The 21,744-nt window shown below is 44.8% G+C and overlaps 1 protein-coding gene across 1 annotated transcript; it reads left to right on the top strand.

Annotated features, from left to right (window-relative positions):
• The first annotated feature begins 656 nt into the window (after positions 1 to 656).
• On the top strand, positions 657 to 20,960 carry IFNAR1 (interferon alpha and beta receptor subunit 1). The gene is made up of 11 exons (XM_032751696.3): positions 657 to 912; positions 5,483 to 5,603; positions 9,611 to 9,795; positions 11,042 to 11,199; positions 12,548 to 12,695; positions 13,921 to 14,035; positions 15,109 to 15,308; positions 15,570 to 15,724; positions 16,463 to 16,616; positions 18,066 to 18,220; positions 19,289 to 20,960. Exons 1-11 carry the CDS (start codon positions 726 to 728, stop codon positions 19,514 to 19,516), a joined length of 1,806 nt encoding a protein of 601 aa, XP_032607587.3. The 5' UTR covers positions 657 to 725; the 3' UTR covers positions 19,517 to 20,960.
• Positions 20,961 to 21,744: the final 784 nt, after the last annotated feature.

Raw genomic sequence — 21,744 nt, 5'->3', positions numbered from 1 at the left:
GCCCCGACACCCCCTCACACTGTCCTCACAGCCCTCACACCGCCCCGACACCGCCCTCAGAGTCCTCACGCTGCCCCGACACCCACTCACACTGTCCTCACAGCCCCCACACAGCTCCGACACCGCCTCACAGCGCCCTCACAACCCTCACATCGCCCTCACGCAGCCCTGATCGCCCTCAGCTCTGACACCGCCCTCACACTGCCCTCACACAGCCCCGACATCCCCTCACACTGTCCTCACAGCCCTCACACAGCTCCGACACCGCCCTCAGAGTCCTCAGGCTGCCCTGACACCCCCTCACACCACCCTCACAGCCCTCACACAGCTCCCACACCGCCTCACATCGCCCTCACGCAGCCCTGATCGCCCTCAGCTCTGACACCACCTTCACAGCCCTCACACAGCCCTGAGCGCCTTCATACAGCCCCGACACCCCCTCACACTGCCCTCACACAGCTCCGACACCGCCCTCAGAGTCCTCACACTGCCCTGACCGCCTTCACACAGCCCCGACACCCCCTCACACTGCCCTCACACAGCTCCGACACCGCCTCACAGCGCCCTCACAGCCTTCACACAGCCCTGAGCGCCCCCACACAGCTCCGACACCGCCTCACATCGCCCTCACAGTATCGCCCTCACGCAGCCCCGACCGCCCCTCAGAGCGCCCGGGCCGCTCCGCGCAGGCGCCGCCGCCGTCGCTTCCGGCAGCGCTGCCCTGGATGGCGGAGCCGGGGGCTGGAACGGCGGCGGAGCCCGGGCAGGGACGGACGGAGGAGCCCGAGGAGCCCGGGGATGGATGCACAGAGGGGCCGAGGGGCAGATGGACGGCGGAGCGGCGGCGGCTGCGGGTGCCGGGCGGGCTCTGGCTGGTGCTGCCGCTGCTCCTGGTCCCGCTGCCCTGCGCAGGTGGGTCCGGGAGCCCTCAGGGAGCGGGGCCGGAGCGGGGCCGGAGCGGGGCTCCCTCCCCGGGAGAGGGGAGAGCAGATCCCGCTGCGCTCCCGGAGCTCTGCAGGGATGCGGGCCGGGATAACGGTGTCGGTGAGGATGTGTTGTGGTGTTGGCAGGGCTGCCATGGAATCACAGCGGGGTTTGGGCTGGAGGGACCCCAAATCCCACCCAGAGCCTCCCCTGCCATGGCAGGGACAGCTCCCACTGTCCCAGGCTGCTCCAGCCCCAGTGTCCAGCCTGGCCTTGGGCACTGCCAGGGATCCAGGGGAATCTGGGAATTCCATCCCAGCCCTGCCCACCCTGCCAGGGAACAATTCCCAATTCCCAATCTCCCACCCAGCCCTGCCCTCTGGCAGTGGGAGCCATTCCCTGTGTCTGTCCCCCGTGTCCCTGTGGATTGTCCCTCTCCCCCATGCCCGCCCCACCCACACCTCTGGATTCCCGTTCTTTGGCTTGGAAGTCACAGTCTGGCAGAGCAGAAAGGATAAATGACGACATGAGAGGTAGAATGGCAGGATGGGGGTTTTGGCTCGCAGGGCAGGAGCTTCTGACCTGTCTTTTTTCCTTACACAGCAAAAAGCAACTATTGCTCAAAATCTGTTGCTGGAAGAGGAAGGATTGTGGAGCATTACAAGGGAGGGCAGAGAGACTGTTTATACAGGCAGGGAGTGACAGGACCAGGGACAAGGCTTTTAGACTGCCTGAGGGCAGGGCTGGCTGGGATTTTGGGAATTAGGAATTGTTCCCTGGCAGGCTGGGAGGGGCTGGGATGGAATTCCCAGAGCAGCTGGGGCTGCCCCTGGATCCCTGGCAGTGCCCAAGGCCAGGCTGGACACTGGGGCTGGAGCAGCCTGGGGCTGGGTGGGCTCTGAGATCCCAACCAGTGGGTGATCCTAACTCTGGAATTCCAATAGCTCTGCTTCAGTGACCTCTCCTTTCCCCTGTGCCCAGCCCAGCTGTTCCCTGTGCTGCTGCTCCAGGGTAAAGCTTTGGCTCAGGGTTTTCTTTGCATATCAAGGTCGTTCAGAGCTTTTTCTCGTGTCACATGTGAGGGGCCTCCTCTTCCTCCTTCTGCTGAAATATTGACTGAAATTTTCCACTGGCTCCAGCACCCAGGGATGTTGTAAGCATCGAGCATCATGTGCTCTTCCTGGGATTTCCCCCAACAGTGAAGTTTGCTGTGTTGCCATTCCTTGCTTTCTTCTGTTGCTGAATAGATTTTATTATATAATCATTATTATTTTCAACCATTGTTTACTGACAATATTGCTGAACATCTCCCGAGTGAAGCAGTAATTTTTCTGTATTAGAACAGATTGGGTTGGTTTAGTTTATCGGAATTTGGCAGGGGGAAGGAAATAGGCAGATGTGCTAAAAGCATTTCTGGTTTTTAATCTCTTCTTTCCACAGAAACCTAATCCCTTATAATGGTTTCTCAGAACCAAAGTGTCATCATGCTTAAGTGGACAAACAGGAATTAGTTTTAAATGTCTGGATTTTAATAATTAATAAAATAATCCAGGAAGAGGTGTTGTTTTTTAGGGTTTTGGTTTTTTTTGCATATCAAGTTACTACCTGAATCCCAAAGTTTCTCTGCTGATTAAATGTCGCTGAGTTTGCTCCTTCCTTCCTGCATAGCTGTTCATTGGGAAATGGATGATTTGTGGAATTAATTTAGGGAGGCAAGCACAAAACTCATTGGAAATAGGGAAATACGTGAAAGGGTGGATGGCTGGATCACATATTCCTGTCTGTAGGGTGGAACATCCAGAAGTATCCTGAGAAACTGGATCAGTATTCCAGGAAACAAATGCAGTGGAATTGAGAAGGAGAATGTGCAGGGCAAAGACAGGAGGGTTAAAATATGAGACCTGCAAAAAAAAAAAAAAAATATCTACACATAAATTACATTACATTGTTCTATTGGGTGTTTTTAGAAACCCCAAAAGTATCAGGGCACAGCAGTGCTAATTAGAAGGAAAAGATTAGGTCATGTCTCATATAAATTAGACCTCCATTAGTTAACCTCATCCAGTTCATTGTGATTTTTTGTTTCACTGCTTCAAGTAAATTGAACGGTTTGGAAGGGATACAGAAGAGAACAATAAAATTCCCTCAGGAAGCTGGAATTTCGGCTTAAAAGGAAAACTTCAAGAATTGCTGCTGCCATTCAGCTTTCTCTTGGTGGGGAGTTGTGTTGAAAATAACCTTCCTGGGGTATTTCCCAGCTGTACAAAACACTGGCCTGGCTTAAAACGCAGACTGGGTTAAAACACAGAAAATCTTAAAGATCTTTAAAAATCAGAGATTTTAGATCTCTGCTCAGAACACGGATTTGGATAGGATTTTCTTCCTGCTTCCACTCCTCCTTTTTCCCATCTGACCTGCTGAGGTCTAACAAGGAGTACTGGAAAGCCTCATGCTCTATGAATTAAGGATATGAAAAGATGGGAAAGATACACTAAATATTTAAATTTCTACCCAAGGCAATCAAAAATACTCTAATAATTGGAATTTAGTAGTGTTTTTATCAGTTGGAGTCTGTGGGGCCCTTGTTGTCACAAGGGTTTTGGCTGAATTGTAGCCATCTGTTGGATGAATATCTGGGGAAAAAAATCTGATTTTTCCTTTGTTTTCTTATTTTCCAAGCAAACATCCTTTGGCATTCTCTGGGTTTGTCTTACTCTGTTAGAAGAGCAACAAATCCCTTGTGGGAATAAATTCCGTAGTGGGAGCCACAAGGTTTAAGTGAATTATTTGGCTTTTGTGATTTTGTGCTTTCAGGAGTTATTTCCCAAAATCATGTGGATGCCACTCAATTCCCCAAAAGGATTTGGCAGAATTCAGTCACTCTGCTTTGGCACACGTGCCCTTTGTAGACAGGGAATTGTGTAGAAAAAGAAATTGGATTTGCTGTCCCAAAGCCAGGGCCAGGAAGAGGCATCACTGCCCAGCTGATAAACTAGAATGTCATGGTCTAGAGGTGTATTTTAGTTCATTTTGGGTTTGTTAGTTAGTTTTGTTTCATTTATATTGTTTTTTATTTGTTTTTATTTCAGTTTATTGAAATTTGGTTGCATTTTATTTTAATTTTTATTATATCTAAAAAAAAATATTTTATTGTATTTTGTGTTTTACTTCTTTGATGCAATTTTTATTTTCATTATTTTCTATTTTGTTTTCTATTTTAATTTTATATCGATTTTATTTTTTAATTTTTGGGTTTTATTTTATTTATTTTGTTTTTATTCTATTTTATTTTTTAATTTGAATTATTATAATATTTTATTTATTTTATATTTTATTTTATTGTAATAATTTATGTTTTTTATCTTAATATTTGCTTTTCTTTTTATTGTAATATTTTATCTTCATTTTATCATATTTTCTTTGCTTTTTATTGTAATATCTTGTCTTCATTTTATCCTAATATTTTTTGCCTTTTATTGTAATACTTTATTTTATTTTAGCATTTTATTTTAATTTCATCCTAATATTTCCTTTGTTTTTTATTGTAATACTTTAACATTTTATCTTAATATTTCCTTTTCTTTTTATTGTAATATTTTATGTTTATTTTACCCTAATATTTTCTTTGCTTTTTATTATAATACTTCATTTGATTTTTATTTTATCCTAATATTTTCTTTGCTTTTTATTATAATACTTTATTTTATTTTCATTTTATCCTAATATTTTATTTGCCGTTTATCATAATACTTTTTTATTTTCATTTCATTCTAATATTTTTTTTGCCGTTTATCATAATACTTTATTTTCTTTTAATTTCATTCTAATATTTTATTTGCCGTTTATCATAATACTTTATTTTATTTTCATTTCATTCTAATATTTTATTTGCCGTTTATCATACTTTATTTATTTTCATTTCATTCTAATATTTTATTTGCCACTTATCATAATGCTTTATTTATTTTCATTTCATTCTAATATTTTATTTGCCATTTATCATAATACTTTATTTTCATTTCATTCTAATATTTTATTTGCCATTTATCATAATACTTTATTTATTTTCATTTCATTCTAATATTTTATTTGCCATTTATCATAATACTTTATTTTATTTTCATTTCATTCTAATATTTTATTTGCCGTTTATCATAATACTTTATTTTATTTTCATTTCATTCTAATATTTTATTTGCCATTTATCATAATACTTTATTTATTTTCATTTCATTCTAATATTTTATTTGCCTTTTATCATAATACTTTATTTATTTTATTTTTAAATTTTATTTCCATTTTATCCTAATAATTTTTTTTGCTTTTTGTTGTAATACTTTATTTTAACATTTTATTTCAATTTTATCCTAATATTTTATTTGCCTTTTATCATTATATTTTATTTTCTTTTAATCCTGATATTTTCTTTGCTTTTTATGGTAATACTTTACTTTATTTTCCTTTTCTCCTGGTATGTTTTTGCTGTTTGCAGTAAGAGGTGAGCATTCCCTGTGAGTTTCCTCTCCCCGTTCCTGACGTGTGCCCGCTGTCTCCGCAGGCCAGAGCCGCCTGCCCAGCCCGGCGCGGCTGCGGGTGCAGGCGGTGAACACCAACTTCTCCCTGAGCTGGGAGCACGGGGGCAGCGCCCGCGGCGTCACCTTCTCAGCGCAGTTCCAGTGGTGAGTGTCCTGCTGCTCCGGGGCACACGGGCTCCGGGACGCCCCTCCGGCTGCTCCAGACCCGGCGTGAACTCAAAAACACCCATCCTTCCATCCTGGCCTGTGAGGAGTTACCAGCCACACGGGTTTGAGTAATGGGATATTTGAACCAACACAGGGTGGAAAAGTAGAATTTGGGGTTTTTAGAATGGGGTCAAGATGGAAGGATTTGGGCATGTCTGACCTGCTTCTCCTTCTTCTTGTCCTTGCTGTGATGGTGACACTTTCCTGTTGGTTTAGGATAGGGACACACTGTCCAACATAAATGATGGGAATTGGTAATAAATTGTAAATATACACACAAAGTTTTGAGTGTATAAGGTGGGAGCCACCCGAGGCTCAGGGCAGATGGCCACAGCCTCCTTGCTGGGCAGAGCTGGGCAGGTCAGAGAAAGAATGTTTAGATAAGAAGAAATAAACCACCTTGAAAACACAATCAGAACCATTCCGGGCTCCTTCTTTGGCTGAGTGGGCCTAGGGAGCAAAGACTCGGTACAATCTCAGCGTCACCCTGACCCTTAGGAACCCCAAGAGAAATAAGACACTGAACCACCAGCAGGGCTCTTGCAGAAGGTTTCTTGGCACACTCAGAAGTGGAATTTAGGTTTATTTTGTCTCTGCCTTGTTTGGTTTCTCTAGCTGTGGCCACACACAGAGGATCTGAGGGAATTTTCAGTGTAATTTTCAAGTAATTTCTCACTGTTCATTAACCCACTTTTCTCAGTTGCAAGTTTAATGCCCAGATGAAACAATTTAAGGTTTGTTCTTAAATAGTTCCTTGGTTTCCTTCAGTTGTTCCATATCCCAATTCTTTTGCACACATTAGCACAGACATTCTGTGGCACTTTCCTGACAAGTAAAGATTGAAAAACCTTTCTGAGACAAAATTACTGAAATTCTGAGCAACCTGGGATTGTGGAAGGTTCCGTGCTCATGGCAGGGGTGGAACAGGATGGGCTTTAAGGTCCCTTCCAACCCAAACCGTTCTGGGATTTGGGATTTTAAAAAACCCAGTTCCTATTTTCCAATACGTAGATAAGAACAGCTGCTTTGAAAATAGATTTATTTTTTTAAATGTCAGTCTGGTGTGAAAGACAAGGTAGGAGTTGAGGGTAAACAATTGCTGCTTTAGGTCTGTGCCTCCTCTTTTTGGCCAGGACATTTTAAACGTCTCTATAAATCTCTTTCTTTACTGAGGTGTGGATGTGTGTTGATTTAAAAAGAGCTACTGAAAACCTGATTATTGCTGAACTCCACTTTTCACCTCTGTGTTTTTGTTTTCCCTTAATTTCCATTCCTGGCTCATGTTATAATTAGTGGTTATAATTCTGCTGGTTTTATGCTCCTTTAACCACTTTTGTCAGGACTTTAAAATTTCTTCCCATGAATTATGAAACCTTTGCCAGGCTAGGAAATAGAATAATCCTGAGGATGTAATTCTGTGTTCTGGCAGTTGTAGGATAATTTACAGGAGATAACACTGATTGTACCGATGATAAAGCAGCATGAAAAGGGTGATGTTTATTAAAGTTAAGAAGAAAATAAGAATAATTTCAGTGGTTGTGGGTTGGATTTATCCCAGACTATTTATCCCGGAGGTATGTTATAAATGAGTATGTCATTATTGTATTTTGCTATTATTGGCTTTTGTAAATTACTTTGATATAGTACAGTTGGTAATCTCTTTTTAACTGCTTTTGATATAGTATAATTTGTCAGCCTTTTATAGTTAATACTCTAATCCCTGTGTGGATTGTATATTTTAGTGTGATAAATATATGTTATAGTTTAGGCTTCTGCAAAAGATTATCTACTGTGTATTATAACATTAACTTTTGCAGAAGTAATTATAGTTGTGAAATAATAATAATGATGATTAATAGAACAACTTATTAATATGTATTCATATAGTAATTAATATTAATAATAATTAATACAATTAAAATTCAAAATTAAATTAATAAAACAATAATAATTGTCATTCTGAAATAATAGCTAATGCCTTTATTTTTGTAACTAACTGATAGTAGTGAAATATCTATTCAAATAGTGAAATATCTACTCAATATCTATTCAATAGTGAAATAGCTAATATTGATTGAAAGTACTTGTAAAAATGGCTGGAATGTCTGTATGATAAGAAAACATGGAAAAGAACCAGACAAATAGCACCAAAGAAAAATCTGCCACTGCCCCTTGGGCTATCAATAACTGTCAAACCACAGACCAGGGGGCCTCTGTGAGGAAATAAAATACAAAACTCTCAAAATCCCATCTGTGAGGAAATAAAATACAAAACTCTCAAAATCCCATCTGTGAGGAAATAAAATACAAAACTCTCAAAATCCCATCTGTGAGGAAGTAAAATACAAAACTCTCAAAATCCCACCTGCATTGTGCTCTAAGATGAGGCCAGGGACAAACTAAGATAAAGAATTCCTGGAGCATGTAAACTCAAGGGAACATTGAATATAAATTTATATAACATATAAATAATATAAATATGTTATTTTTATAAAATAATATAAAATATTATAAATATAAAATGCCTGGAGCATGTAAACTGAAGGAAACATTGAATATGTATAAGCTTCATGAATATGCATCTGAGAAATGCAATGGAGAGCAGCTGAGAGTGCTTGCAGTGAAGGTGTGCCTCTGGCAGGTTGCCAGGCACCCCAGTGTTGGGCACTGTCCCCTCTATCCCCTATTAAACTTCTGCACGTTTTAAAGAGTCAGCCTTGTTTCTCACGGGGTGTTGTCTGTCCCGGGGCTGTTGTTTATCCTGGGGTGATGTTTAATCTAGGCTGTTTGTCCTGGGGGTGTTGTTTGTCCTGGGGGTGTTGTTTAATCTAGGCTGTTTATCCCAGGGCTGTCGGGGCTGTGGTTTATCCCGGGGCTGTGGTTTATCCCGGGGCTGTGGTTTATCCCGGGGCTGTGGTTTATCCCGGGGCTGTGGTTTATCCCGGGGCTGTGGTTTATCCCAGGGCTGTCATTTATCCCGAGGGTGTCGTTTATCCCAGGCTGTTGTTTATCCCAGGCTGTTGTTTATCCCGGGGTGTTGTTTAATCTAGGCTGTTTATCCCAGGGCTGTTGTTTATCCCAGGGCTGTTGTTTATCCCAGAGCTGTGGTTTATCCCAGGGCTGTCATTTATCCCGGCTGTCGTTTATCCCAGGGTGTTGTTTAATCTAGGCTGTTTATCCCAGGGCTGTCATTTATCCCAGGGCTGTCATTTATCCCGGGCTGTTGTTTATCCCAGGCTGTTGTTTATCCCGGGCTGTTGTTTAATCTAGGCTGTTTATCCCGGGGCTGTCGGGGCTGTGGTTTATCCCGGGGCTGTGGTTTATCCCAGGGCTGTGGTTTATCCCGGGGCTGTGGTTTATCCCAGGGCTGTGGTTTATCCCAGAGCTGTGGTTTATCCCAGGGCTGTGGTTTATCCCAGAGCTGTGGTTTATCCCAGGGCTGTCATTTATCCCGGGCTGTTGTTTATCCTGGGGTGTTGTTTAATCTAAGATGTTTATCCCGGGGCTACTGGGGCTGTGGTTTATCCCGGGGCTGTGGTTTATCCCGGGGCTGTGGTTTATCCTGGGGCTGTCATTTATCCCGGGGCTGTTGTTTATCCTGAGGGTGTCGTTTATCCCAGGGCTGTCATTTATCCCGGGCTGTTGTTTATCCCAGGCTGTCATTTATCCCAGGGCTGTCATTTATCCCGGGCTGTTGTTTATCCCGGGCTGTTGTTTATCCCGGGCTGTTGTTTATCCTGGGCTGTTGTTTAATATAGGCTGTTTATCCCGGGCTGTCGTTCATCCCGGGGCTGTGGTTTATCCGAGGGTGTCGTTTATCCCGGGCTGTGGTTTATCCCGGGGCTGTGGTTTATCCGAGGGTGTTGTTTATCCCAGGGCTGTCGTTTATCCCGGGCTGTTGTTCATCCCGGGCTGTCTCTCCCCGGCTGTTCTCTGTCCCGCAGGCCGGAGCTGAAGGAGACGGGCTGGCAGGAGCTGCCGGGGTGCCAGGCTGTGGCTGGCACAGGCTGTGACATCTCCTCGGCCATCTCCGAGTACTACGATTACCACTACGTGCGCGTGAGGGCCCAGGCGGGGCCCCTGCTGTCCCCGTGGTCCGAGGTCCTGGAGATGGTGCCCGAACACGTCGGTACGAGCCCGGGGGGCTGGGGACACTTGGCTTCCTTCTGCACCTCAGGGGAGGGTTCTGCTCCCCTGCCCTGCTCAGGTGGGACCACACCTGCAGAGCCTCCAGCCCTGAGCAGCAGGAGCGCCTGGAGCTGCTGGAGAGAGCCCGGAGGAGCCCCAGGGCTGGAGCCAGGCTGGCAGAGCTGGGAATGTTCAGCCTGGAGAGGAGAAGCTCCAGGCAGAGCTCAGAGCCCTGCCAGGGCCTGAAGGGGCTCCAGGAGAGCTGCAGAGGGACTGGGGACAAGGATGGAGGGACAGGAGCCAGGGAATGGCTCCCAGTGCCAGAGGGCAGGGCTGGGTGGGAGATTGGGAATTGGGAATTGTTCCCTGGCAGGGTGGGCAGGGCTGGGATGGAATTCCCAGATTCCCCTGGATCCCTGGCAGTGCCCAAGGCCAGGTTGGACACTGGGGCTGGAGCAGCCTGGGACGGTGGGAGGTGTCCCCATGGCAGGGGTGGGGTGGGATGAGGTTTAAGGTCCTTCCCAACCCAAAGCAGTCTGGAATGAGGGAGTGTGGAAAAACCACGTGTGGTTTGCACTGCTGGTAACAGCAGGATGGTGAATTTCCCAAGAGGGACACAAGACCAGGCATCTGCAGGTCATGGCATGCAGTTCTGTCTTTTCTGAAAAGGGAAAACTATTCCAAGTTGTGCTGGTTTCCTGACTGAATTTCCTGTCACTCTGTATTTTCCCAGATTATTTCTTGGAAAAGTCCTTTTTGACAGTAGGTTTTTGTAGAATCCCAGACTGGTCTGTATTGGGCGGGACCTTAAAGCCCATCCTATCAGGCAGGGACACCTTCCATAGGCCAGGTTGCTCCAAGAACCCTGGTTTTGGGATGTTTGTGGCTTTTCAGCAGTTCCAGTGATACTGAAGCCCTCCTTTGATGCTGGATTTATTGAACTGAGCTAAGTCTCTTGCCTTGCAGGTTTTAGAATAATTTATACTTTTTTTTTTTTTTAACATTTACTAGTAATATATCATTTTAACTGTTTTTAGAACCAGGTGATGGTAGTTGGTTGTTAAGTTAAATTTCTTTTAGAAACCACCTGAGTAATGAAAACTTAAGATCCTGTGGGTGATTATTCAAAAGAATTAAAAGTAAGAAACCATAGGCAGGTACTTCAGGTTTGTTATTGTATACTGCTTTTGGGGTCTATTTTCTCCAAGTAGACATGTTTAACTTCTTTTTTCTTTCCATATTTGCAGCTCAGATTGGTCCACCAGGACTGGAATTGCAATCCACAAATGGAGTCGTAAAAGTTATGGTTTCTCCTCCAGAAGCAAATCAGAAGACAAAAATGTGGATCAATGATCTGAGTTTTAAATATAACCTGGTCTTCTGGGAAAACTCATCACATGCTCAGGTATGAGCACTTCTTTTTTTGTTACTTACCTTACCAGAACTGTCAGAGATGGACTTTAATTCTTGCTCTGAAATGGAATTGTTTGGTTCTGCCACTGTGTAACTGCTCCTGTGTGGTTTGTAAGTTGGGAGAGGTGGTTTTTCTTGGTGGGATGATTTTGTTCTTTCCATAGGATTGTTTTATTTGGATTGCCCTGATCCAGGGACTTTTTTGAAGTGTTGCCATTGTGAACTGGTTTCCAAGGCAGTATGTGTGTCCTGCAGAGCACCCAGAGCTCTCCTGTGAAGAGCAGGGGAGAAACTCTTCCTTTTTTATCTTTTTTAGGGAAGTGAGAGTCATCTAAATTAGGGCAGGGGTCAAAGGGCAATCTGTGTTCTTTAGGGAGATCCGATCAAAATCATCACTTTAGAAAGGACCTTGAAGAGCTGGAGTGTGTCCAGGGGTGGAAAGGGGCTGGAGAATTCCTGAGGGAGCTGGGAAGGGGCTGGAGAATTCCTGAGGGAGCTGGGAAGGGGCTGGAGAATTCCTGAGGGAGCTGGGAAGGGGCTGGAGAATTCCTGAGGGAGCTGGGAAGGGGCTGGAGAATTCCTGAGGGAGCTGGGAAGGGGCTGGAGAATTCCTGAGGGAGCTGGAAAGGGGCTGAGCCTGGGGAAAAGGAGGCTTAGGGGGACCTTGTGGCTCTGCACAGCTCCTGCCAGGAGGGGACACGGGGAAACACAGGAATGAGGAAAGGACAAGAGGGAATGGCCTCAAGGTGCATCAGGGGAGGATCAGATTAAAGACAGAATTAAATTTCCCTCACAGAGTGGTCAGGCCTTGGGATGAGCTGCCCAGGGAGGTTTGGAGTCACTGGAATTGTCCCAGAGGAGTCTGGATGTGGCCTTGGGGACACGCTTTGGGTGATGCTGGTGGGGCTGGATGATCCTGGAGGGCTCTTCCCCCCTCTGGGATTTTGGGATTACACACCAAAGGAGCACAAGGCCCAGAAGTACAATTGTGTATGGTCAGTCACCACCAAGTCTGGGAGACCAAAAGCAGAGGAGAGAGGGGTGTTTGGGTGGGGGAAGGATGGGAATGTCCTGCTCCGTTCTGGAATGCCTGTGGGGTGAATTCCTGGGCATGCCCAATCCCTCCCCACTTCCATGGCAAAGGAGCCCAAAATGTTCCTGCCTGTCAGTCACTGGCTAAACTGCAAACTTCCCTGTGGGATTTCTCCAGCTCAAACTCTGTCCTACTTTCTCTGTTTTACCATGATACAAATGGGCTGAAACCCTGCAAAATGATCATTTAAAGATGGCCCTGGGGAAGCACAGTTCCCCTCACAGCTCTTTGTGTTTGTTTCTTCCAGCTCCAGAGTAAAACCATTTTCCCTGTTGACACCGTTGATGACCTTGCCCCAGACAGCACCTATTGCTTCAAGGTCCAAGCAAATCTCCCCAGTGAGGGAAAGCAGGGCTTGTTCAGCCCCGTCAGCTGTGTGAAAACCAGCCAGAAAGGTACCCAGGAAATCAGCTCATCTGCCAGTGATGACTTCTCTTAAACTGCCACACTGTCAGTTGCTCTGAAACAACAGAAATAGTCAGAAGGGCCAAATTCCTCCTCACTTTGGTATTAAAAAAAATAAATATATAAATGGGAGATATACATATGTGTATATACATATCTCCCATATATATCATATATATATACATACATATACATATACATATACATATGTATGTATGTATGTATTATATGCATTTACCCATCTCAATCAACATAAAATATGCCAAGGGTAGAGTTTTAATAGTACAGAAATGTTTTTGCCATGAGGTGAATTTTGGCATTAATTTGGAACAAAAGCTTCCTTGTGTGCTTTGGAAAACTCTTATTTTTCAATCAGTGTCTGAATCGGGAAGTAAAAAACCCAAAAGCCTCTGGGATACTTGGCACTCAATGAATGCACAGAAAGTTGAGCTGAGCTTAAAAAAATGCTGGTTTTATATAATCCTTGGTGAATTGATTTTTACAGCTGGTGAAGAAAGCCTTTGAGGGGGCAGTTTTCCACCTTGTTATGCAAAATTAAATTCTTTTCTGTGCTGCGCTGTTGCTTTTAGATGCTTATTTTAGGAAAAAATAACTGCAGAAAGTCAAATATTAGATTGGACAGGGGTGGTACATTATATTTAGTTGATGGTACATCAAAATGTAAGTAACTGATAGTAAATTAAAATTTCTTTATACACAAAATACATTAATACACATCTGTGTCTTTAAAAATATTTTAAAAATATGCATGTATTTTTTTAATACTATTAAAATAATATTAAAATAATACATGTGTAGCTTAATAAAATATTGCAATAACTGATACATGCAAGTTTTAAGTATTTGATCAAAATATTAAGTAATTGTTGCATTCATATTTTATTAAAACAAAAAATCAAAATGTACAATAAATACAGACGTGTAGTTTATACATTTTTCTCCTCATGTTATTCCCAAACCAGTTTATTTCCGTTCCTCTCAATATTTGTGTACTTTAATTTTTTTCTGAATTTATTTTTAGCTGGTTTTTAAATCAAAGGCTTGATAAGTTGCTTTACATATCACAGTCTGTGACTTACAATCTGTATAATGAATAATCTTTATGTTTTCATTATTGACATGGGAAATATCCATTCCCTGTCCATAACATGAAGTTTTTTGGTAACTTTGGGTTTCCTTCTCCCCCCTGAGCAGTGAACGACCTCCTGTGTGCGACCAACGTGAGTGTCCAGGCTTTGAACATGAAATTCCACCTGCTTTGGGATGCCCAGGAAAATCAGGGTGTGAACTACAACGTGCAGTACCTGCTGTGAGTTCAGCCATTCCACCCCTGCCGTTGGAAACGCCCTTTGTTGTGTTGTGCAAGTGTTTCCTAGAGCTGAAAATGAAATATTTGCTGGCTTCCTGTGCTAATGGGAGCGTGAACAGCTCATTGAAAGAATTCCATGGAACACCTCAGCCTGGAATTTCAGGGGACTGGGCTGTTTTTGGGGGTGTTAAACTCCTGATGGAAGGGGCTCCTAAATGCTGAGGAAACTTGAATTGCTTAGTGGCTTTTTAAACGTGAAGAAATGAGATGAGTAAAAGTGAGCAAAAATACAGGTGTTGGAGGTTTCAGTTGTCAGCAGCTTGGATTTGTTCTGGGCAGACCCAAATAGGGGAGAAAATACAAGGTAACACATAGTGTCACATTAAAAGAAATGCTGTGTCACATAAAAGAAATGTTGTGTCATTTTAAGAGAAATCTTGTGTCACGTAAACCCATCAAGTCCTATAAAAGCCCCCTCCTGTCACGTGAAATAACCCTTGTGTCACATCAAACCCCATCATATCACACACTAAAACACTGTATCACATAAAGAAAACCAGACAAAAATCATATTGCATCAAAAAACAAGGAATGCCATAAACCCCCCCCCCCCCATCATATCCCATAAAAACCCATCGAACCACATCCATGAAATCTAAGAAGCAGCTCTATAAACCTGTATCTCAATCTCCAGCTGTTGCATAAATACTATGGCCAGCACCTAACAGAAGAGGAGGGATCCCCTGGCATTCCTTGGGAATTCTTTGGCATGGCAGGAAAACAATGGACTGCACAGAGCTACGTGAGAACTTCTCATTTGGATTTTCAGAACCTGTCCACCCCGCATTTCATTTCTCTGCTGAGGCTTGGTTAAAGCCCTGATTTGTATTTCCTGGCCCTTTTATCTTCATTGTTCCACTCAGAAATGTCTCATATTAACATGCTGGGGTTGTTTTTTTTTTAATTACTAGAGGCCTTTTTGCCCAAAACTGAGCCAAGTGCAGTACAAACAAATACGAATTTCTTGAGAGTTGAGGGAGCTGACATGAAAACTCTTGAATTCTCTCTTGCAGTGGGTTCTGGAAGAAGCTCAATGATGATTACTCAGACAAGTGGCTCAGTGTCCCCAGGTGTGAGAACATCACCAGCACCTCATGCAACTTGTCCTCTGTCATCACCACCACTGGATTTTTTTACCTGCGGGTGCAGGCCAGGGAGGGGCACAACAAATCCTGCTTCTCCAGGGAAGTCAAAGTGGATCCTCTGAAAACAAGTAAGGAAATGGTTTCCTGAAATGCTCATTGCTCAGCAAACTGGTGCCAAATGCCTTCATGAGCTGACAGGAGCCTGGAGAGGGGATTTCACAAGAACAGAGTGAAATTAATTGAAGTGTCTCTCAGGACTTGATATTCTGAACAAAGCTATGAAATTATACTTCTAACTGTGTGTTCTTCAAAGTTATCATGGATTTCACTGACAGTCTTTGAAGCAATATTTTTAGTGGGATTTTAATTATTTATTTTATTGTTTTCAGATGAAATTGGGCCTCCTGGTGTAAGGCTGGACCTCAGTGACTCTTTGCTCCACATCATTATTTCTCCTCCAGGAGGAGCTGAGGAGGAAGTCATGAGGGACCATTATCACTTGTCCTACAGGATCCTGTACTGGAAGAATTCCTCAGATATGGAGGTGTGAACTAATTACGTACAATATAAAATTGATTCTGACTTAAATCCTGAGCTTCTGTTCTCCCTGAGGAGCTCCTTTCCAAAAGAGGCACATTTGCGGTATATCAGTCTTTAAAAAGTCAGTTTATTGGGTTTTTTAATGAAAGATTCTATCAAAAACCTGATCACTGTGACTTTTATCTCCCAGTGATGGGGTAAAACCTCAATTTCCATGGATGTGGCTGTGTGCAATGTGATGGAAAAAGCTCCTCAAACACTGAAGTCCTGCATCCTTTTTAATGGCTCTTTCCATGTTCTTTAAATATGTCTTAGGGTAAAATATTTCACAGTAATTTGTAAGAGGGGGGCAGAAGAGAAGGAAGTAAACTGCAGCAGGAAGGAATTTCCTGGAAACTTGGAATTGTGACATTTCAGAATGGGGGAAGCACTTGGTTCTTGCCCAGGAAGTGTTTGCTGGGGGTTTTGCTTAGGAGCTAAGGGGGTGGTTTATTTATTTTATTGAATCTGGGTGCCCAGGGAGGTGGTGGAGTTCCTGGAAATGTTCCAGAGGCATCTGGATGTGGGGCTGGATGAGCTGGAAAGTCTCTCCAGCCCTGCAGATTCTGGGGTTGCAGCAATGTCTGACATTTCACAGAATCACTTCTCCATCAGAGGCCGCAGCTCTCACTCACCTGTTTGAGATTTCTGTGCTGCCCATGGCATCTGATCCCTCCTTTTTCCCTTTTTTTGCCTTTGCCAGGAGGAGGCGAAGCAGAAGGAGGTGAAGCAGACCATAGCCACAGTGTCTGATGTGTCCCCCTCCACCCTGTACTGTGTCAAAGTCCAGGCCTTCTCTGAGCCCTACAACAAAAGCAGTGCCTACAGCAATCAGGAATGCATCCACACCCCTGCAGGTGGGCACAGCCTGGCAGCAACTCCCCCTCTGCAGCTGGAATTGTTCCCTAGTCACTGGGAGCTCAAAACTCCTGCCAGCACTGGGAGCAGCTGGCTGGGCAGAGAGCTTCACTTCCCAGCCCTACATCTTGGGAGGGAGCAAGGAATCACAAAATTGCACATTAGCAGGGTGTTTTATCCTTGGAACTTAGTCCTTCTGGGAATGAATCTCCTGTGCCGAATCTCCTGCCAAAGAGTGAGGAGATAAATCACATTTGTTAGGGCTGGAAGCTCATCTTGGTGCCAGGGGAGAGTGGGGGGATTGCACTCACTCAGAAAAGATCAAATCATGGTGAAGATAATTAGCCACATAAAATTCTGTGAACATTGTGAAAATTTCTGACTCTTCAATCTGCCTTAAAGCCAAGAAAATGTAATAACAGTAATGCCTGGCTCACATTCAGAATTTATTTATATTGTGGTCCTCACTGCTGTGTCTTATCAAACCTAAAAAGAACCAAATGCTACTTTTTACCTGAATGGGGTAAAGATAAATATTTAAATCTGTTTTCCTAGGTATTACTCTTCCCCTTATCCTGCTATTTCAATGAATCTCTTTAAATCCAAGCAGTGCCTTCAAGGCAGACCATGCTCTGTCTTTCCCGTATTTTTATACCCCAGAGTGAAAATCTTCCATTCTTTGATCATAAAGTAAGACCTGATTATGTTATTTGGATTACTTAGAAAGTGGCTGCTGGTGCCTGTTAATTTTGGTATCAGCAAACTCCTTTCAGTTTGTTGAGATAATAATGGAATCATGGAATGGTTTGGCTGGGAAGGACCTTGAGGATCATCCCATCCCACCCCTGCCATGGCAGGGACACCTCCCACTGCCCCAGGCTGCTCCAGCCCCAGTGTCCAGCCTGGCCTTGGGCACTGCCAGGGATCCAGGGGAATCTGGGAATTCCATCCCAGCCCTGCCCACCCTGCCAGGGAACAATTCCCAATTCCCAATCTCCCACCCAGCCCTGCCCTCTGGCACTGGGAGCCATTCCCTGGCTCCTGTCCCTCCATCCCTGTCCCCAGTCCCTCTGCAGCTCTCCTGGAGCCCCTTCAGGCCCTGGCAGGGCTCTGAGCTCTGCCTGGAGCTTCTCCTCTCCAGGTGAGCACCCCCAGCTGCTGGTGTGAGGGTGATGGAGGGACTGGAGCATCTTAGAGGTCTCTTCCCACCTTGGTGATTCTCTGTCCTTGTATTGGGAGATATTTTGTGGCTTCTTTAAGCAAAATTATCTCAGATACTGGCACAGCATCACTTTTCCCTGATGCCCATGGCTGTAGTAATGTGAAATGTTCCCATGATGTGGAAAGGTTGAATTATTTTATAAACTCTGCAGCACATTTGGAGCTGTGCTTTTAATTTCTCCTGGTTCTGAATACCTCGACTGAATTGTTTTTGTTCCAAATTTTAGGTACATCTTTACCTCTGATCATTTTTGGGGTTTTCACGGGTGCCCTGCTGTTTGTCCTGCTGGTGGCCACTCCTCTTGTTTTATTGCTCTACCAAGCCTACAACAAAATCAAATATGTGTTCTTCCCCTCCTGCCAGCCCCCCATGAACATCGAGGTGAGCTCTGACTTCTCAGTCATCACACAGCTTCTTTGTAGGATAATGAACTTTAAATATCATGGAAAAAAGATGTTTATCTGTTATGGTCAGCCAGGGTTCATTTTAGAGGTTTTATCAGTGGTCTCCAGAGCTTTGTCAGTCTCAGCTTGGCACAGGTGCTGCTTAGCAGGGATCCTGTTCTGGAATGGAAGGGCAACACTCAAGTGTGTATTGAAACCTCTATGCCTGGATTTTCTTTCCATTCTTGTGTGGCCTCCTCAGGCTCTAACCCGTGAAATGTTACAGTTCTGTGGTGATGAGAGCAGGAAAAGGGCTGAGATAAAATGTTGGAGTCACCCTTTAGTGTTGGATTCTGTGAATGCAGCTGGGAGGTGGGAGCTGGGATCTGTCCCAAGAACAGGGACAGGAGGAGAGGGAACGGCCTCGGGCTGGGCCAGGGCAGGCTCAGCTGGGACAGCAGCAGCAATTTCCCCATGGAAAGGGTGCTCAGGCCCTGGCAGGGGCTGCCCAGGGAGCTTTGGAATGCCCTTCCCTGCAGGTGTCCCCTGGAGGTGGCACTGAGTGCTCTGGGCTGGGGACAAGGTGGGCATGGGGCCCAGCTGGGACTCCCTGGGCTGGGAGGGCTTTTCCAGCCCCAGAGATTTGGGGATTCTGTGAACTAAACTTCATCCTAAGTCTGAGTTGGTGGCCTCAGGGAAGTAAGTGGTGTGTTGGGGTAGGAAACCACACATTGCTGCTCAACATGAGCATGGAGCCCCAGACTGGTTTGGGTTTGAGGGACCTCAGAGCGCACCCAGTGCCACCCCTGCCATGGCAGGGACACCTCCCACTGTCCCAGGCTGCTCCAGCCCCAGTGTCCAGCCTGGCCTTGGGCACTGCCAGGGATCCAGGGGCAGCCACAGCTGCTCTGGGCACCTGTGCCAGGCCTGCCCACCTTCGCAGTAAAGAATCTGATAAATCACATTTGTGTGACTGTGGTTTTAAGCAGAATTAGAGTTTATGTAAATCTGTATATAATTTTTATTTATGGATGTTCATCTCTTCCCCTTCTGCTTCTGTCCTCAGGGATTTGGAGCACTCCCCTTCAGCACCCCTTACCTGTCAGCTGCAGAGGAATCCGTGGAAAATTGCTGTGTGATTGAATCCATGGTCACAGAAGAGGGAAATCAGATTGTTTTTGCAGACTACAAACATTCCAAACAGAGCAGTCGAGACTCAGGGAATTATTCCAATGATGACAACACTTCTGGGAGCAAAGGATCCAAAGACACCCTGGAAAAGGAAATGGTGTAACTTTGGGAAATCAGAATTCCTTTATGGGATTGTCAACTTCACAAGCACTTCAGATTTCTTTGATGGAAGTCCCAGCCTGAGGGGGACACTGTGACCTTTGGGACCCTCAGGGGGACACTCTGACCTTTGGGATTGCTGGGTTTGGGTTCCCAGAGCTGTCCTTGCTGGGGGAGCTCCTCAGGCCTGGCTGGAAATGACCCTGATGTCCCCACCCCACCCAGGGCTGTCCCTCTGCACCAGGAGCAGCTTTGGGCACTTCTCTACTTGAAGCTGTGAGTTGAGCAAAACCTGCCTGCTCCAGCAGAGCTCCATGTGGAGTTACTCCCACAGTGTTTACACAGCCAAAGGAAATCCATGCTGGACACAAACCTGTGGAATTTTCACCTGCTTTTCCAGCCCCTGGCAGGGCTTGGCTCAGCAGGTCCAGAGCTAAAGGTGATAGGGGAGCAAGAGGAGCAGCAGTGAGGAGGTTGGGGTTCCTCAGGAGGTTCCTCACGGGATTCCTCACAGGGATTCCTCAGGGGGTTCCTCACAGGGATTCCTCACAAGGATTCCTCACAGGGATTCCTCACTGATTCCTCACAGGGATTCCTCACGGGGTTCCTCACAGGGATTCCTCACAGGGATTCCTCACAGGGATTCCTCAGGGGATTCCTCACAGGGATTCCTCACAGGGATTCCTCAGGGGGTTCCTCACAGGGATTCCTCACAGGGATTCCTCACAGGGATTCCTCAGGGGATTCCTCACAGGGATTCCTCACAGGGATTCCTCATGGGATTCCTCACAGGGATTCCTCAGGGGGTTCCTCACAGGGGTTCCTCACAGGGATTCCTCAGGGGATTCCTCACAGGGTTCCTCACAGGGTTCCTCATGGATTTGGCTGGGAATGTTCCTGGTGCTTGTTCCATATCTCACTCCCCTGGATCCCTGGCAGTGCCCAAGGCCAGGCTGGACACTGGGGCTGGAGCAGCCTGGGGCAGTGGGAGGTGTCCCTGCCATGGCAGGGGTGGGTTGGGATGGGTTTTTGAGTCTCTCCAAACTCATTCTGGAATTAGCAAGGCCCCGGTGGAATTTAGGAAATGCCTTTAGCAGGGGCTGAGCTTGGCACTCAGGGCTTTCCCTCTTTTGCCAGCAGACTTTTCTTTGGACAATCAGGATGTGCTGCAGAAACATTTCAGTTTTCATATCCCATGTTTTCCACGCTGACTCCACTGTCTTCCAGAGCCTTTTGTTTTTAAGTACCTTATTTTTTTATGAAGAAACTGCTGTGGAGCCAGCTGGGTTTGAGCATCCCATGGGCTGCTGTTGTTTGTTCTATCTAGGAACTCTTGGTGTTTATATAACTTTTTTTCTTTAATTTTGAAGATATTACCTAATGTTATAAATTTCCTATCCCTGTGTTCATTGAAGAACATAATAAATTTTGCACATTTGCTTCTTGTCCCTCTCTTGGTTCTGTGTTTTTGGTGTAGAGACATGGAAGCTGCCCTGTGGGTACTTGGGATGTTCCCATGAGGAGCTGTCCTTCCTGAAAAACCCAATGTGAAGGACAGAATGGAATATCCCATATAAATTATATAGAAATTGAATTAATGGCATGAGTTGGGCAAAATTCATGGGAAGGATTTCACTGCCAGATTTTAAGCAAAGCACCCAGTGAATGTTCCTGAAAGAGCCAGGATAATTCACAGGCAATCCTCATTTTCCTCTGGAACGCAGAACCAAATTGATCATAATGAATGGATATTTATTATTATTATTATTTTTGTATTTCATGCTCTTAAGTGTGCTTATAGAAAATCTTATACCAGCTTTTTCCAGTGAGGCCAGAAGCATCAAAACCAGGACAGTGAGATGGAAAAACTCCTTGATTCAATGGATATTTAAATATCTCATACGAATATTTTAATAACAACAATAGAAAAACAATTTGTTTGCTTGTGTATCAAATATTTAAACTGAAAAATTAAGTTCCTAAATGCCCAAATCAGCCTCATTCTGATTTTTCAGATGTATCCAGAAATACTGGAAGAATGATTTGACCAGAATTTACAGTTCATCTCAGAGTATAAAGGAAGTGCAATAAAGGTATTTCTGGGGAATGTGGCCCTGGGGGTGGTTTCCTTTTCCTTGCTCAGGATATTCCCAAGGAGAGGAGCTGGGAGCTCTTTGCCAGCCTGGACAATTCCATAATTCTGTGTTCTCCTCGCTGAATTTGTGCTGGCAA

The sequence above is a fragment of the Taeniopygia guttata genome, chromosome 1 (genome assembly GCF_048771995.1).
Source record: "Taeniopygia guttata chromosome 1, bTaeGut7.mat, whole genome shotgun sequence".
Taxonomy (NCBI): domain Eukaryota; kingdom Metazoa; phylum Chordata; class Aves; order Passeriformes; family Estrildidae; genus Taeniopygia; species Taeniopygia guttata.
The sequence above is the reverse complement of the archived record's forward strand: the minus strand, read 5'-3'. Positions and strand labels throughout refer to the sequence as shown.

What these genes read in the sequence shown, in the direction of transcription:
- IFNAR1 (XM_032751696.3), top strand. Translation starts at nt 726, where the DNA reads ATGGCGGAGCCGGGGGCTGGAACGGCGGCGGAGCCCGGGCAGGGACGG. An exon ending in TGTGAAAACCAGCCAGAAAG is followed by an intron (nt 12,696 to 13,920) that starts GTACCCAGGAAA and finishes CCCCCTGAGCAG; the next exon opens with TGAACGACCTCCTGTGTGCG. An exon ending in AGAATTCCTCAGATATGGAG is followed by an intron (nt 15,725 to 16,462) that starts GTGTGAACTAAT and finishes TGCCTTTGCCAG; the next exon opens with GAGGAGGCGAAGCAGAAGGA.